General features: G+C 36.9%; 1 protein-coding gene across 4 annotated transcripts in view; it reads right to left on the bottom strand.

Moving 5' to 3' along the window:
• MCC (MCC regulator of WNT signaling pathway) overlaps positions 1–14,419 on the bottom strand; it is a 199,187-nt gene that overhangs the window by 49,634 nt on the left and 135,134 nt on the right. For all 4 annotated transcript variants that reach the window (XM_052700982.1, XM_052700981.1, XM_052700983.1 and 1 more), the window contains 3 exons: positions 11,390–11,532; positions 3,797–3,933; positions 2,284–2,447 (listed from right to left, as the gene is read on the bottom strand). In XM_052700982.1, coding sequence (XP_052556942.1) covers positions 2,284–2,447; positions 3,797–3,933; positions 11,390–11,532 — 444 coding nt within the window. The remainder of the gene's footprint in view (positions 1–2,283; positions 2,448–3,796; positions 3,934–11,389; positions 11,533–14,419) is intronic.

The raw sequence follows: 14,419 nt of genomic DNA, 5'->3' as shown, positions 1-14,419 counted from the left end.
CCAGAATTCTATGGTTTGACAATGAACATGCTTCATCTTCCACATAAGTAAACCATGTATGTTGCACATGGATATATCTGCCCAAATATCATATTGTTTATTTTTCTTCAAAGCAGTATAACAGATAAGCTTTAACAGGCATGCTGCTGCAAAAGAAATAAATTCAGGTGTAATTTAACAGATTGAATTAACAGACTGATTTCACAAATTAAGTTAGATGCAATGCTCTGAGCACAGGGCAGAAAGTCGTACAGTAATTCTAGTGTTGTCTCTGACATAGGCAACACTCTTTGCCTTGCTTTTCTTACAACATGTGTTCTGTGTTACAGGTATGCTAACAAATAACATCAGCAATATCAGGTTTAAAAGATGCAAAAAGCAGCACTTTTTCACAGGGTATAACTTGAAGGTAGAACTTATTCCTGACAGCATTTATGGAGTCCAAACATTCAGACAGGTTTTAAAAACATCAGGTACAAACACAGAAGAAAATTATAACAAGACAAAACACAAAAACAACTTTTTGCTGAAGACGTTCCTAAACTTATCTTGCTGGAAACATCTCTGAAGTAAGAAGGACATGCTATGCATGTCCTGCTTGAAACAGTTTTTCCATTGACATCTGCCACCAGGCAGGATGGACTTTTGGTTCAACTCAATGTAGCTACCATGTTTTAAGTAGTTACCATTAGGAAATATTTAAAACTTTTTCAATCACCAGAGTTTGCTAATTAGTAGGTACTTGTTCCCGGATTTGATTGTTATTTACTTTTCAAAACATCTGAAGCATTGACCAGCTGATTCTAAGGAAATTTTCTTAAAGGATAGATTTGTAACTGTTGAGGACATAGGAAAGGAGAAAAAACAATCTGCAACCATGGGTGGAATTGCAGGTGAGGGACCTCAACATGTAGGTACTGCTGAATTAAGAATGTCAGTGCCATATTTCCCAAAATCACAATCAGGGAATGACAGAGAGATTCTTACCTTTTGAAAGGTTAATATCCTTTGCATGCTACACTTGCCTAACACAAACGATTCCAGGCTCTACTGAAAAGGCAGTGGGGAAATATGTTTCCCCACATGGTCCAACAATGGCTAAGCAGTATGTAGAGATCATGTGAAGAGAGAAAAATTCTGCTTTGTAACAGGAAGAAGCTGCCAACAGTTACTCATAATGATACAAGCTTCACAGCATTTATTATTATTTTATATTAGAATCAACAGTAAATAATGGAAGAGAGACTTCTGTGTCTCTCAGACCAATCTCTGCCTGTTTTTCAAGATCCACAATCTCTCTCTTCATGAGTACATACTTCTGAGAACTCCAGAAAATGCTCAACAACATTCAAAGTTTTGACCCTAATCCAAGAAACTCAAATAAGCTGCTTTAAAACCATTCTCAAGATACATAGGAGTCAGAATGTCTCATACATACCCATTCTCCAAGCTTCTACTCAACATTGATTTCTTTACAAGCAATTAAATTCTTCAAGTACCATCAAGAGCTGAGGAGACCTTTCCCAGCAGCATGCCAAAGGCCTGACTCAGCAGCTTAGAGTGGTCACAGGTTTCCCTCAAAAGCAAAGTGTTGATAGATTTGTTTTTGTATAACTGGATCACTGATGCTTCTCCACCTGACACAATAAACGTGTTCACCTCTTTCTCCATACACGACAACCTACTACTCCATTGCTTTCAGGTTCTGAATTACAATCCCATTGCATGTCAGATCAGGCATTTCTTTTTATTATTACTTTGAATGCATAACAAAACCAAGAAACATGAGTATGAATTGAATTACTTGTTTCTCAGAATTAATATACCATAACATGCTTTGTTTTATAAAATAGATTTGTACTTTAATATATCGAAGACACAACCTACATATCATTTACAGCACCTTATCTTCAAGTTTCAGTGCATATTCTACATTGTGCTGTCAATTACCAGTCACTGGCTAGCTGTGTGACCTTGGGCAAATAACAGCTTTCTGCATAACCTTCAGAAAGTAAATTAACTGCTGAGAGTTCTTGTTTCTCTTATCTCTGAAATGAGGATAATGCAAATGCACTTCTGTTTTGAGAAGTCTACAAGTATCTTCTTCTACTCCTTGGAAAATCTAATGTATAACAGGTGTACCTGTCCACCACATAAAATGAAGTAGAATTGACTTCTGTGAGGTACTTTGACTTCTGATGTGAGGTATCATTTCTACAGAATATTAACACTTGTCACACATGCAATAAATACACCACGCTTACAGCCTAATATTACTGTTACCTTAATGGCTAAATCACAATGTTCACTGGCAGTCGTGAGCTGTTCAATATGTCTGTCCACTTCTGCCACTGATAAACTGCAACTGCTCTTCTTCCTTCCACAGACAACATTCTCCAGACCAGTCAGCACTCTCTGTAGTTCTGAATTCAAGTCACTACAGTTATCTAAAACAAAACAGAATACTACATTGCAGTACTGAGTGACGTGGTAAAAGTACAAACTTTACCCCAAGACATATCTGATGCAGAAGAGCATTCCTCTTCTGAATGGTATACCCTTACAATCCGTCATTTTTCCCTCAACAATTGACAACGTTAAATACCATACACACATTAACTGCAATCACGAGCTTCCTCCAGTCTGACAGACAACATTCTCCCTATGCATTCACAATATTCATTCTTAGTTTAAAAACATTTTTCTGAAAAACACAATTTTAAAATTTATAATTTTAAAATTCGAGATTACAGCTAAAATTACATTTTTAATTTTAAATGTTACATGGTGCCATTTTTTGGTTATTTTTTGCCATTCAGGGTCTACTATTCTGATTTGATTACCCTCACAGATTTTTCTGAGTCTTCTGCCTGGTATATTTAATGACATTATGATGCTCACATCTGGCTACAGCTGAGAAACAGACCCTACAGAAGACAGAAAAAAGTACTCACCTGTAAGCTGCCTCTCAAATGTGCTGGTTGACACTGCTGACTTACTAGTCAAGAGTTTGCAGAAACTAGTGATCATATGGTACCCAAGTGATGTATCACACAACAGAAGAGCACCAAGAGTTCTTATACCTTCTTAAAAACAGTGACAAGCTTTTTTTCTGCTGTGTATTATTTCTACACTACCACTCCACAAAACATTTAGCAAGAGCTAAAATACAAATGCTCCTCAGTATATCTTGCAGAGTAGAGCAGCATATCTAATTATGTTACTCTATTGTAACATGTTACAGTTTTTATTCAGCCACTGAGGGTCACTTTGTAAGGGCAGTAAGCAAGGCCAAATACGGTTTACAAGATTATGATTTTTTTACTCCAACACGTGGGGGTAAAATATATATCAATATGTATTTCAGTGCTTACACACCCAAAGAATTTGCTTTCAAAGGAATACCGAAAGAAAAAAAAACAGGAAGGAGATATTCTATGCACAGAAGGACAATATGGAAAAAAAGGCACCAATCCTTAAAGTTAGCGCTGTTATCTTGTACACTGCTAGACTTCATTTTATTCTAGCATTTTCTTTGATTAACACAGCCTCAGTTTACTTCTTCACCATGTTTTGACTGGCATTTCTAAGGCTATGATTCCTCCTACAAAAAAGGATTGCTTTCTGCAATGGGTGTTCATTAAGAAGGACGTAAAATTATCAGAGAGCATCCAAAGAAGGGCTATGAAGGTGACAAACAGACTGTAAGATAAGGTGTTGTCCCTGTGTTTGTTCCGCCCAGAGGAGGTTGAGATGATACTCCACGATTCCATGTCTACTAAGAAGTATCGCTCACCCATGTCTGCAGTGACCATGGTGGACTGATTCTCGGGTACCGAAACAGAATTCTGGTCCATGCTGCGTGAGTCTTCATTAACCTCATGCTGGCTCTGGCTGAGCTCTGACCGCAGCTCTGAATACTCATCTTCTTCCCTGGACAAGAGAACAAGGACAAAAATCGAAACCTCTAAATAAATATGCAACTCTGTGAAATAATCCACACAATTCTAATGGCATTTTGTTCAGTCATCAGAGAAAGTTTTATATCTGTGCCACAAAGCAACTTTAATTGGGCTGTTCCCGCAGCACACATTTAGAGCAGCCTATACCTGGTTTCCACTTCTTTAAACTCCAATTCTTATTACTCCAAACTACTATACAGTGACACAAGGAGTGGAAATGAGTGCAAGCAAGAACATGTGCAAGGAGGAGTCACGCTGCACTACAATAACTCCTTAACAGACCACGTGTAATGAGCACAAGTTGCTTTTATCGCATAGTTGATTAGGAATAACAGAATTTGATTTTCTCCTCTGTTGAAGGATGCCACTGGCCTGAGAGAAAAGCAAGGCATACACATACATATCTGTGTATGTGTATCAAATTCTCCTGGGGAGAAGTAGGTTTTCAGTTTCTCTTCTCAAAAGGAAGAGAATGAGTACAAAACTGCTCAAGTTAATGGAGAATAAAAATCCTCAATTAGCTAGGTTTTAAGTTATCTGTCAAGACAGTTCTACCAAAATTATTTGGGACACAGAAGACTTTAACTAAATCCATCAACCTTAAAAAATGAAGGCTTTTCCCTTCTGTCTCTACATGAAGAGTTCAAAGCACTGGGAAAGAAGATAAGTAAATGAACAATAGCTTTGTCTGAGAACATTTGCAAATATTTTCTCTTTTGATCCACTTGCTGATTGGATTAAAAAACATTTCCACAGCAATTCTTTTGACGTTAACATACATATTTTAAATATGCGAAAAACACCAGTTTAACCAGGTACAGAGTCCATCTGACAAGTAAGAAAACAGACATTTTTTTAAATCTTCAAATCAAACACAGAGATTTATTCTGTTACAGTTTCAGCAGGATTGTGAATAAAGTAACACACCATGAGAACAGAATTGTCAGGATTTCGAACAAGTAAGAAATAGCAAAGAGCTATCTGGAATCTGCATATGGGAGGGTCATCTGTACTGTAAGTCTGCAGTGTGTAAGATACATGGTGGTGAGTGTTTCGTGCAGAAATATTGCAGGATTTAGCCTGGAGGGTTGTCTGGATTTGCCAGGCAGAAACAGCAGAGACGAAGGCCTGTGAATACATAAAACGCTAACAGAAAAAAGTCTGTTCTCAAAGCAGCAGAAGTAACAATTTATGAATCAAGTCTGCTCAACTTAAGCAGGGTTTCCTAATGTACTGAAATGTAATTTTACAGAAATGATAATGCTCTTCTACTCCTTGCATTTGCTTCAGTGCAAAGAAATCCAGATCTTATCAGAAGCATTTCAAAATATGCAGCTCATCTGGTTAAAACTGAGATTTAGATCAAATAAAAGTTTGAAAGATACTATGCAATACATTTAAGAAAGTGAGAGAACTGGGAAGACTGCCACAGAAGTAATCCTCTGATTTTATTATGTGGGCCCATGACATTAGAGGCTGATGGTAGTATGTCAGAAAAGATTAAACCTTCCCACCAATATTCCATTACATCACTGAATTCCTCCATGTAGAAAAAATGGCACCCATTGACATTCATTGATTCTTTCTGAATGCCTATGGAGATCAACCAGTGGACGTGAGCACAGTCAGGCAGTGGGTGGTGTCTTTCAGCACTGGCAGCAGCGATATGAAAGACAAGCCACATTCCAGACAGCTATGCACAGCTGTCACTTCACAAAATGAAGAGTGTCTCCACAGCTCATCCGTGTGAATCTGAGAATTACAGAGAACTCTGTACAGAGTTGAGTATCAGCATTTCAGTGACGGTGGCAACTCTGGAATATCACAAAGTCTGCAACAGGTGCGTCCCATGAATGCTCACAAAAGAACAGAAAGAACACTGCACACAAGGTTATCAGGACCTACTGAACCAACGTGAGGCTGAAAATGACAGTTTTCCAGTTGGCAATAACAGAAGATACCATTTGAGATTTCCCTTTCTCCAAAATGGGAGAGCAGTTCCTCAATGGCACTGGAAGAACAAGGTTTTTCACACCTTATGGCGACTCACTGAACTTCCACAACACCAAACATAACACAGAAGAACCACAGCCATCTTGTTCCTTCTTTTCCCACTGCCATCATCTAGGTCCGGGCTGGAGAAAGAAGGTATTTGTTTTCTCTGGTTTGAAGATGCTCCACTTCCAGAACATAATGGTTAGCTGGAGGCAATTAAGTCCATATCAAGCTTTTCTAAGTACAGATTAGCCTGGGATCAGTTGTGGAATAAAAAAAGCATCTCTTACAGATATGTATGCACTTCCTACTTTCCTCACATTAGATGCAATCAAGGACTGCAATTAAAGGACAGATGCAATTAAAGGACAGATGTTGAGAAAATCTTTATCAAGTATCAAATGCTCAAAAAAGAAGAAAAAAAATCAATATTCAGCATCATTTTGCACCACTGCAGAGTTCTTGTATAGCGTCGGTAAGGTGCATTCCTGTCACACCTGCAAACACTGGATAGTTCCACACTTCAGATGTCAGCAGTTTTTAAACAACCATTTTATTGAACAAATATTTGTTATTCATTCTAGGACTCTCAAACAAAATTCTGCACATATATCAGCACTGCAACCCAAAGATTAGCTGCTCTCTTTCTATACACATTTGAGGTCTATCTAAAATAGTTCATTTATAAACAAAGAGCATTAAACTACAGATAGTATGGGAGTCACCTCAATGCAGGTGGGTCTGAGATATTGTTTGCTGAGCCCAACACCATCACAACAGTTTTGCTATTTGAATTGAATTCAAGTAGCTTTCACCTACAAACTAAATGGAATCTAGAATTAAAAGCTGTAATCAGACCTCTAGGTCACTGGGTACATATGATTATGAGTGCCATTTCATTTCTTGTTATTTCTTGTGATGCTGTGGTCTATTCATTCTACTTCTTCATTAACTCCACGAAAATCTTTTTTTCTGAACATGTTTTATTTCAGGCTAAAAGCCTTAAGTCTGAACAAGTCATTTGTTAGCAATGAGTTACCAACTTTTCTAAGATTATTTCGAATAATCTTCAACAGGCTCCAACAAACAAAAAAAGTATATGTCTGTTTCATACAGACTATTCATAATTTTTAAGAGTCACTGGCTTAGAACTGAAAACTATATCATCTCCGCACTTTTTTTTTCCTTTCAAGCTGACACCTGAAGAAAACTCCAGTCACTAGACAAAGTCAGATCAGAACCATTACCAATGATTTTCCCAGCCAAACGTGTGATTAAGAAAAAAAAAAAAAAAAAGTTTGAGTGAACAGAAGGTGGTACTCAAGATCTGTGAAATCAGGAGTATTCACTTTTAATGTAAACATAACTCCATGTTAGCATACTACAGCATAATTTGTAAATCCTTTCCACGCTTCAGAATTGTTTCAATGTCCAAACATTTCAAATACAACTCTACAATTGGAAAGCCTCATTTGATTGGCTCTGCTGTCTTGTAAGTTGTACATAATTTGAGAGGAAAAAAAAAGAAGTACACAACTTGCATTTGGTCAAAGAGAACCAACGAATGTAAAAACATTCTCCTTTGACAAGCTGAAATAGAAAAAGCATGGAGTAACACTGCTACATGCATCCTGCTGACACTCTATCAGGAATTTCAAGCTAGCATCATTCAGTAGAGGGGTAAAGGCTCTGCAAGATCATGCACAAACACCATATATTCTTCCACTCAACAGCCTTGTTCTGTTTGTCCAAAAACTGAGGCTTAATATTAAAAATAACATACTAGCCACCCCTTCCTATTTTCTTCCTACCAGACAACAATACCAAGGTATTGCCACCCAGTTATATTTTTCCAAGAAAAAAACAGAGCCAAAGTTTAGGTCTCCAGACAGCTCAACTGAAAAAAAGCACCCTCATGACAGTTATTTAGAATTCTTTTGCTCCAAATCATCAACCATCACGTAACCAATCTGCCATAGCAGGTGGTGGACAAATTCTGTAGTGTCAGACATAAAGAACCAGGCAAGCAAGAGGCTCTTCTAATTGCACAGTATCAGTACAGGCAGGTCTCTTTCAGCTTTAATATGCAATAAATTACAGCTGTGCATCTCCCTTTTTTTTTTTTTTTTTTTTTTTTTGGCAAGGCTAGGCTTTCAAACCAGCTGAGCTGTCCAGACCAGCATAAGATGATGAGAAAACTTCAAATGAATGTTGGCTTGCTCCCACAACCATGGTGATCTCATTTTTGTTAGGAATGCAGGAAGAATGTAATACAAGAGCAGCAGCTAACTTCATGTGATCACACACATGGAATGTGTTATACCACAAAATGGCTAGCAAACCTAGAACAATCCTGAAAATTTCTGGGGGAAAAAAAAAAAAGATAACACACAAAAAAACCCATACAAGGTAATTGCTACTAAGATCAGCACATCAAATATACTTGGGAAGAGGTACAGACATCAACATGCAAATTAAGCTTTCTTCTAGACCTGGCCTTATTAAGCCATGTTATCAACAGCTGTTATGTTCTAAGCTGTTCAAAACCCCCAGTTACACAAGGAGAAAAAAAAAATCAGAAGGAGGGAGTGGGGGGTAGGAAGAAAGAGAGTGAGAGATAGAGAATATCTAGGAATGGAGACTATCACCAGTTTACACAGTCTTCCAGAATTCCTCAGGCTGCTGCAATACCTAATTTGAACTTACACGCTATTTTCTGCTTATGTTCTACATGCCTTCTGAGGACACTACTCACATTCAAATGAACAGTTAAAAATTTAAAAATAACACATTGTCAGCTGGATAGATGAAAACTCTCCATGAAACCCTATTTTCTTCTGTTTCCAGGATATTTCTGTTTATTGAAAAGGACTCTAAAGATGTCATAAAGAAGCAGTTTACCCAAGTTTATATTTACAGCCTAAAAACAACACATGAAAATATCGAACGATTTGTGTTAGCATTAGGGAAACATTTATCTATTCTGCAGTTGAAGTAACATCAAGAAACTGCTTCTAGAAAGCCAAAATGTTGTGTTATCACAAGAAAAGCTTTCTCTTGATACTACGTGGAGTTGTCCTACAGTCATATGAAAAACTCAAATGCCTCCGGTAATCTGATTTAGCACGACAGTGTTAAATATTAAGGCCTGGGAACAGCCACATTGCTCCAGTTCATACTCATGATGGCCAAGGGTGGAGTGTGGTGAGTCACATGTGTCCCAGCAGTGACAGCAATTACACAACCCCTGCTCTGTGGGATGGAACAGCCTCTGAAGAGTGACGCAAAGAAAATCCCACGCTGAATTTACAGAAAGTGGCAGCAAAAAGCATTATTTTTATTTCTTTCAGTCATTGTTACAAACAAAGAAATCTCTCCAATTCTACTTATGCACTACATTTTTAGCAAAAATATTTCTCTTCTACTACCTAAACACTAACTAATTGGATAGCCACAGAAAACAGGGCATTCCATTCATTAAGGAAATTTAAAAAACAACACTGACTTAATAAACATTTTTATTCTTACTAGTAAAATAAGAGTGGATCAAAACAGGTGGATCAAAAAGGAGCTCTCATATGATAAAACCAAAGAGGTGGGGCACAGCAAATGGTTCAGCATTTGTTGCCATAGTATTACTCTAATGCCTTCAAAAGTTTGCACCCCAAAAGAGCAACAACTGCACTTTTCATGTGAAGCAACATACATGCACTTTGTATCAAAATCAGTTCTAATGTCTCACTTCCTTGCTCATGCCATAACTACTTTTTTTATAGATACATTTAAACACAGTATCTATCCAGTCTTAACATCTGTGTTTAAAATCATAGAATCATTAAGGTTGGGAAAGACCACAAAGATCATCTAGTCCAATGTAAAATCTGAAGTGACTTGCTTTTTTAAAAATGCAAGTTGTTATTTGATTGATCTTTGTCCATTTGATTGACCTACTGGCCTGAACACAAGTAGTTCTGATGTTCAACAAAACTGTGCTTTATTTCAATACACAAAAAAAAAGATGAAAGAAGCTACAGAGGGGCATTCCTTCAGCTTCAGACTGGGTCATCTCTTTCTTACCGACCTGGTTTGAAATGGGTAGACCTGACTGTCTTAAATAGCAGCAGGGTCATCAGGAAATCCTGATATATATTTGACATTTAACTTGCCACAGAGATTCCACCAAAGAAGTCTCTCTTATATGTACAATTTCTCTCAATTTTCAGTGTTTTTCTGCTACTGAAGCAAAAATATATATTCAGCTCTCACACTTCAGATTCCATTCTTTAATTGGCCTTTGCAGTTCATAAAATTTCACCAGAGGAAGAGGGGAATGGGATGGGCAGTCTTATGCTAAAAAGAAAGATGACTTGAAATGAGATGAAAAGAAATTCTACATGCAGAGGTAGCAAGCACAAACGAATAAGGGAGTCAACGGGATTTTCTTCAGAAATAGACTATCAGTTCAGAAAATCCCTGAAAATATCTCACCATGATCATCACCAGTTATAACCATCGTGAAGTTTACAGCATTTATCTTCTCATATAATATTAACACCATATAATTCCACTACTTCTCTTGTAAAGTTATATTTTCATGATGATACTTTCTCTTATAGTACAATGCATCTTGGTTTTTTTTTGCATGCAATAATTTTTTAATGAAAGGTTAAGTGAGCAGTTGTAATGACTTATGCTAAGAGAAATGTCCACAGCGAAAAGAAATGAAGCAAATATAAAAACCTGTTCAGCCAGCAATTGATTGAAAATTTGCTATACACATCCAGTAAACTTTATTTACAAAGGCATCAACTGTAACTGGATATTCCGTAGAAAATCCATACATTTGTGTGAGTCACCTGCATCCCCAAAAGCTAAACCTTTAACACGCTCTTTTCTTGTACTATATCAAGTGAGAAAAAAAGTGTCCATCTGCAGTCAAATGTAAAGCTTATTTTACAACAGTTATACAATTGGTTTTGTCACAACTACAGGTAGATGCAAAGCATACTGAAATCCAATTGATCTGTATTTCCCATTAGAAGTGATTCATTCATCTTAGGTCATACAGAATGACACAGAAGAAAGTGAAAAGCTGAGGTGCAGATTGATTGGCTATACCTTCCCTTATGACTATAGCTATCACTTATTTCTTCTCTTTGCATGTACACTAAGATAAAAAATAAAAAATTTAGCATAATGCACTGCTCTGCAATGCCCACTAAGCTGAACAGAACATGACTTTGCCATTGAGAATGCAGCACTTCTGTGCTTTCAATGATACTCTACTACCTTAACTAAGAGCAGCTATTAAGTACCAGCTGTAGCAAGCATAGCTACCTAGGAGTCATGACCAACTTATACTTACAGCGTAATTCACACCACGCTCTGCATCAAGTTTTGCATGGCACAGAATAGTCAGAGATTTTCCATACCTTATTGTTGTTCCCTGTAATCGATCAATCTTCTTATTCAATTCAGCAATGATACTGTGCAGCTCAGTGATTCGCTCCTCATAGCGTAGCGTTGTTTGCTCCTGCACATCTTCGTGCTCTCTCATTAGGTGGGATTGCTCACACTGAATCAGAGAAGCAAAAAACGGAATGCGTCTTACAAACAGCTCCACAGAGAACAGATACAAAGAGAAGATGACCCCTTTACGAGGTCTTCATACCCATCAGATCAAAACTACAAGAAAGAAAGCACAGAAGTAAAATATGACAACTACAAAGAGGAAGTAACTAGCAAATTTTTAGAAACTTTGAAAACCTACTTTAAGACCGTATGACTGAAAGAATGTGCGAGATTTGTGATGCATATAAAATCTTCAGGACTTTCTCAGCACTGTCTGAATCTGAATAGGTCATAAGGTACAAATCACACTGTTACAAAGAAGAGTAACCATGCTTCAGGGTTGTAACTTCCTTTCCAGTATTTGTTTTTATTAGTCTTTTGTAATACTGCACATTTTCCTTTTCAAATCCTCTATTATAAAATGTGTACTATTTCAACAATTAAGTTGCTATACTTCTGACAGTTACTGTATAAGTATCATGAAATCCCACTTTTTCTTTCTGACCGTGTACTACTTCCAGCCTCTCTGGCTCACTCTTCACACCAGCAGATGCTCTACTGGAATTACAGCCTCTCAACAGCACATGTTGATTGAAGTTTTGCTTTGTAGTAGCTGGAAAGTGAAAGACTTCTAACCTTTTGCTTTGGACCTTCCACATGAAACAGTCAAGCTTCCCTGAAACTACAGAAAATTATATACTATACTTGGAACAAGAAAAAATCTCACAAACTGATAGTATTAAAAAACAAAAAACCAAAACAATTTAATAGAAAAGGTGAAACATAAGATTCCAATAGCAATTCTAATGGCTACAATTCATAAAAACGTATGAAGTCCCCAAATCTAATTTTTTCAAATCATGTACATGATCTATATGAAAGTAATTCCTTCAACTCTTTCATAAATACAAAACTTATGCCCACACTAACAGGCACGCCAGAATTTTTACAGTTTGCTCTTACATTTTTTGGGCTGTTCACATTAGAGTTTGAGAATATTTACATAAAACACTACTTCAAAATTACAATTTATGCTGAGCTTCAATAACATTTTTATCTTACAGTTGTTAGTAGAATTTATCTCAATGCTTTTTGACTTTCAGGAATGTGTACACTGCAAGACAATAGCTCAGAAGTTTACAGAACCTTTCCACGGACTAAATAAAATGGTAGTTCCTTCCTCAAACTGGAGTCAAAAGCGATTTCAGCTACATTGAGACAAAGCAAATACACCCTACTGCTGGAGAGTACAGCAATTAGTCAAATTTTAGAAGACAGGAAGTGTTCAACTGGCTTTTAAAACTTTCTGTTCAAATAAGTGCCTAACTATATATATTATAATGAGTATTGCAGGATCAATTAGGAACTCGTTACTATTATTTCTGAACACTACCATTGTATCTAGCTGAAGTACTAGCACTGCTTTAAAAGTGCGGAAGTAACAGGGAAAAAAAAGTACTTAACATAAATATTTAAGTACAATATGGAGTTTTTTTCCTTTATAATTCCAAATTTCCTCTGGTACACATTGATATCCAAAGAATTAACAGTTAAGTGCTTTCCAAAACAGTGAATTTTGTGCACTGTTTTTTCAGTTTTAAACCAAAGGATGCTTCAGATGGAGTGTGCAGTAATTATTTTCAGACAGTAAATAAAATGCTTATCTCAACAATTTTTATCTTTCTAAGCTCTCAACTGAAAAGCAGAATTTGTTTATCTTGACCAAAGATATACAGACCCTTGATAATGGACCTCAGCCACATTACCACAGTTGTCTTCTGTTTTTTCTAATCATCTAACAGCCACCATTTTCAAGGACAATCATAATTTAGCAATAGACAAACACTGTGAGCCATAGCAGTCTAGCTATATGATGGCAGTTAAGTTTGACTTTTTTAAAAGGGCTCTTGGATTATCTTGGGTGAAAGTGATTTCACAAGGCAGCAAGAAACCTCGGGTAGACAGGACCTGATGCTAAGAAGGAACACTGAAATTTAGAGGATGATTCAGAGTCCAGAAATTCTAGTCAGTCATGACAAGTCTCAACTGAAAAATACTATTTATTTACACAGTGAAAATATAACTTAATATGAATCCCAAAATGCAGCAATGTAAAATCCTGCTTATACAGACTACTCTTTGTTATTGCACATTTACCTCAAAACTTGAAAAATGCATCTCTTGGTACCCACTGCTAAGCAGTTTTTTTCTTTCCTTTGATATTCAGCCTGTTCATCACTGTCTTTATTTTCCCTGTCCTTTGAGTCTCAGAACAATGACCTGCCCCCAGTTCCTATCTCTTTAAACTATGATTTATTTGCATTTCAGTCACAAGCTTTTGAAGATAAATACTTTACACTCTTCTTCCTCATCCCCTCTTCCTGCCTAGTACTTAAGTTCTCATCAAAACATTAAGGGCTCTAATTCTCTGAAAAAGCAAATACAGGGATAATCCACTGAGAGACTGCAAAAGACAAGTGATTACAGAGGTCAGGAGAAAAGTTTCTTGCAGTTTTCTATGCAAGCGACCCTTGGCTGATTTTTCGTACAGATCTGAAAGGTTATTTCGATTACAGAATAAATGAACAATGCCTGGAAACACCCTTTTCCGACCTCCTGATGCTAGGAAACAACTATCAGAGGGGGGAAAAAAAAAAAAAAAAAAAAAAGTACGAAGAAGGAGGATGTTAAGGGAAAGTATTTTAATCCAAATATATTGTTGCAACATGTGATGTTACTGACTGTGATGTACACAAATTCCAAACTCAAGAGATAAGAACGGTGCAGATTCTGTGTTAAATTTGTAGTGTTCAGGAAAAAACAAAAAACCACCAGCAGCAGTGCTAGGCTAACAGATTTCTCAGTTTCTCAAGACCTGCAGAGCTGCAAAC

The sequence above is a fragment of the Tympanuchus pallidicinctus genome, unplaced genomic scaffold (assembly GCF_026119805.1).
Source record: "Tympanuchus pallidicinctus isolate F22 unplaced genomic scaffold, pur_lepc_1.0 scaffold4, whole genome shotgun sequence".
Taxonomy (NCBI): domain Eukaryota; kingdom Metazoa; phylum Chordata; class Aves; order Galliformes; family Phasianidae; genus Tympanuchus; species Tympanuchus pallidicinctus.
Note: the sequence above shows the minus strand (reverse complement) of the source record. Positions and strands in the feature narration are given on the sequence as shown.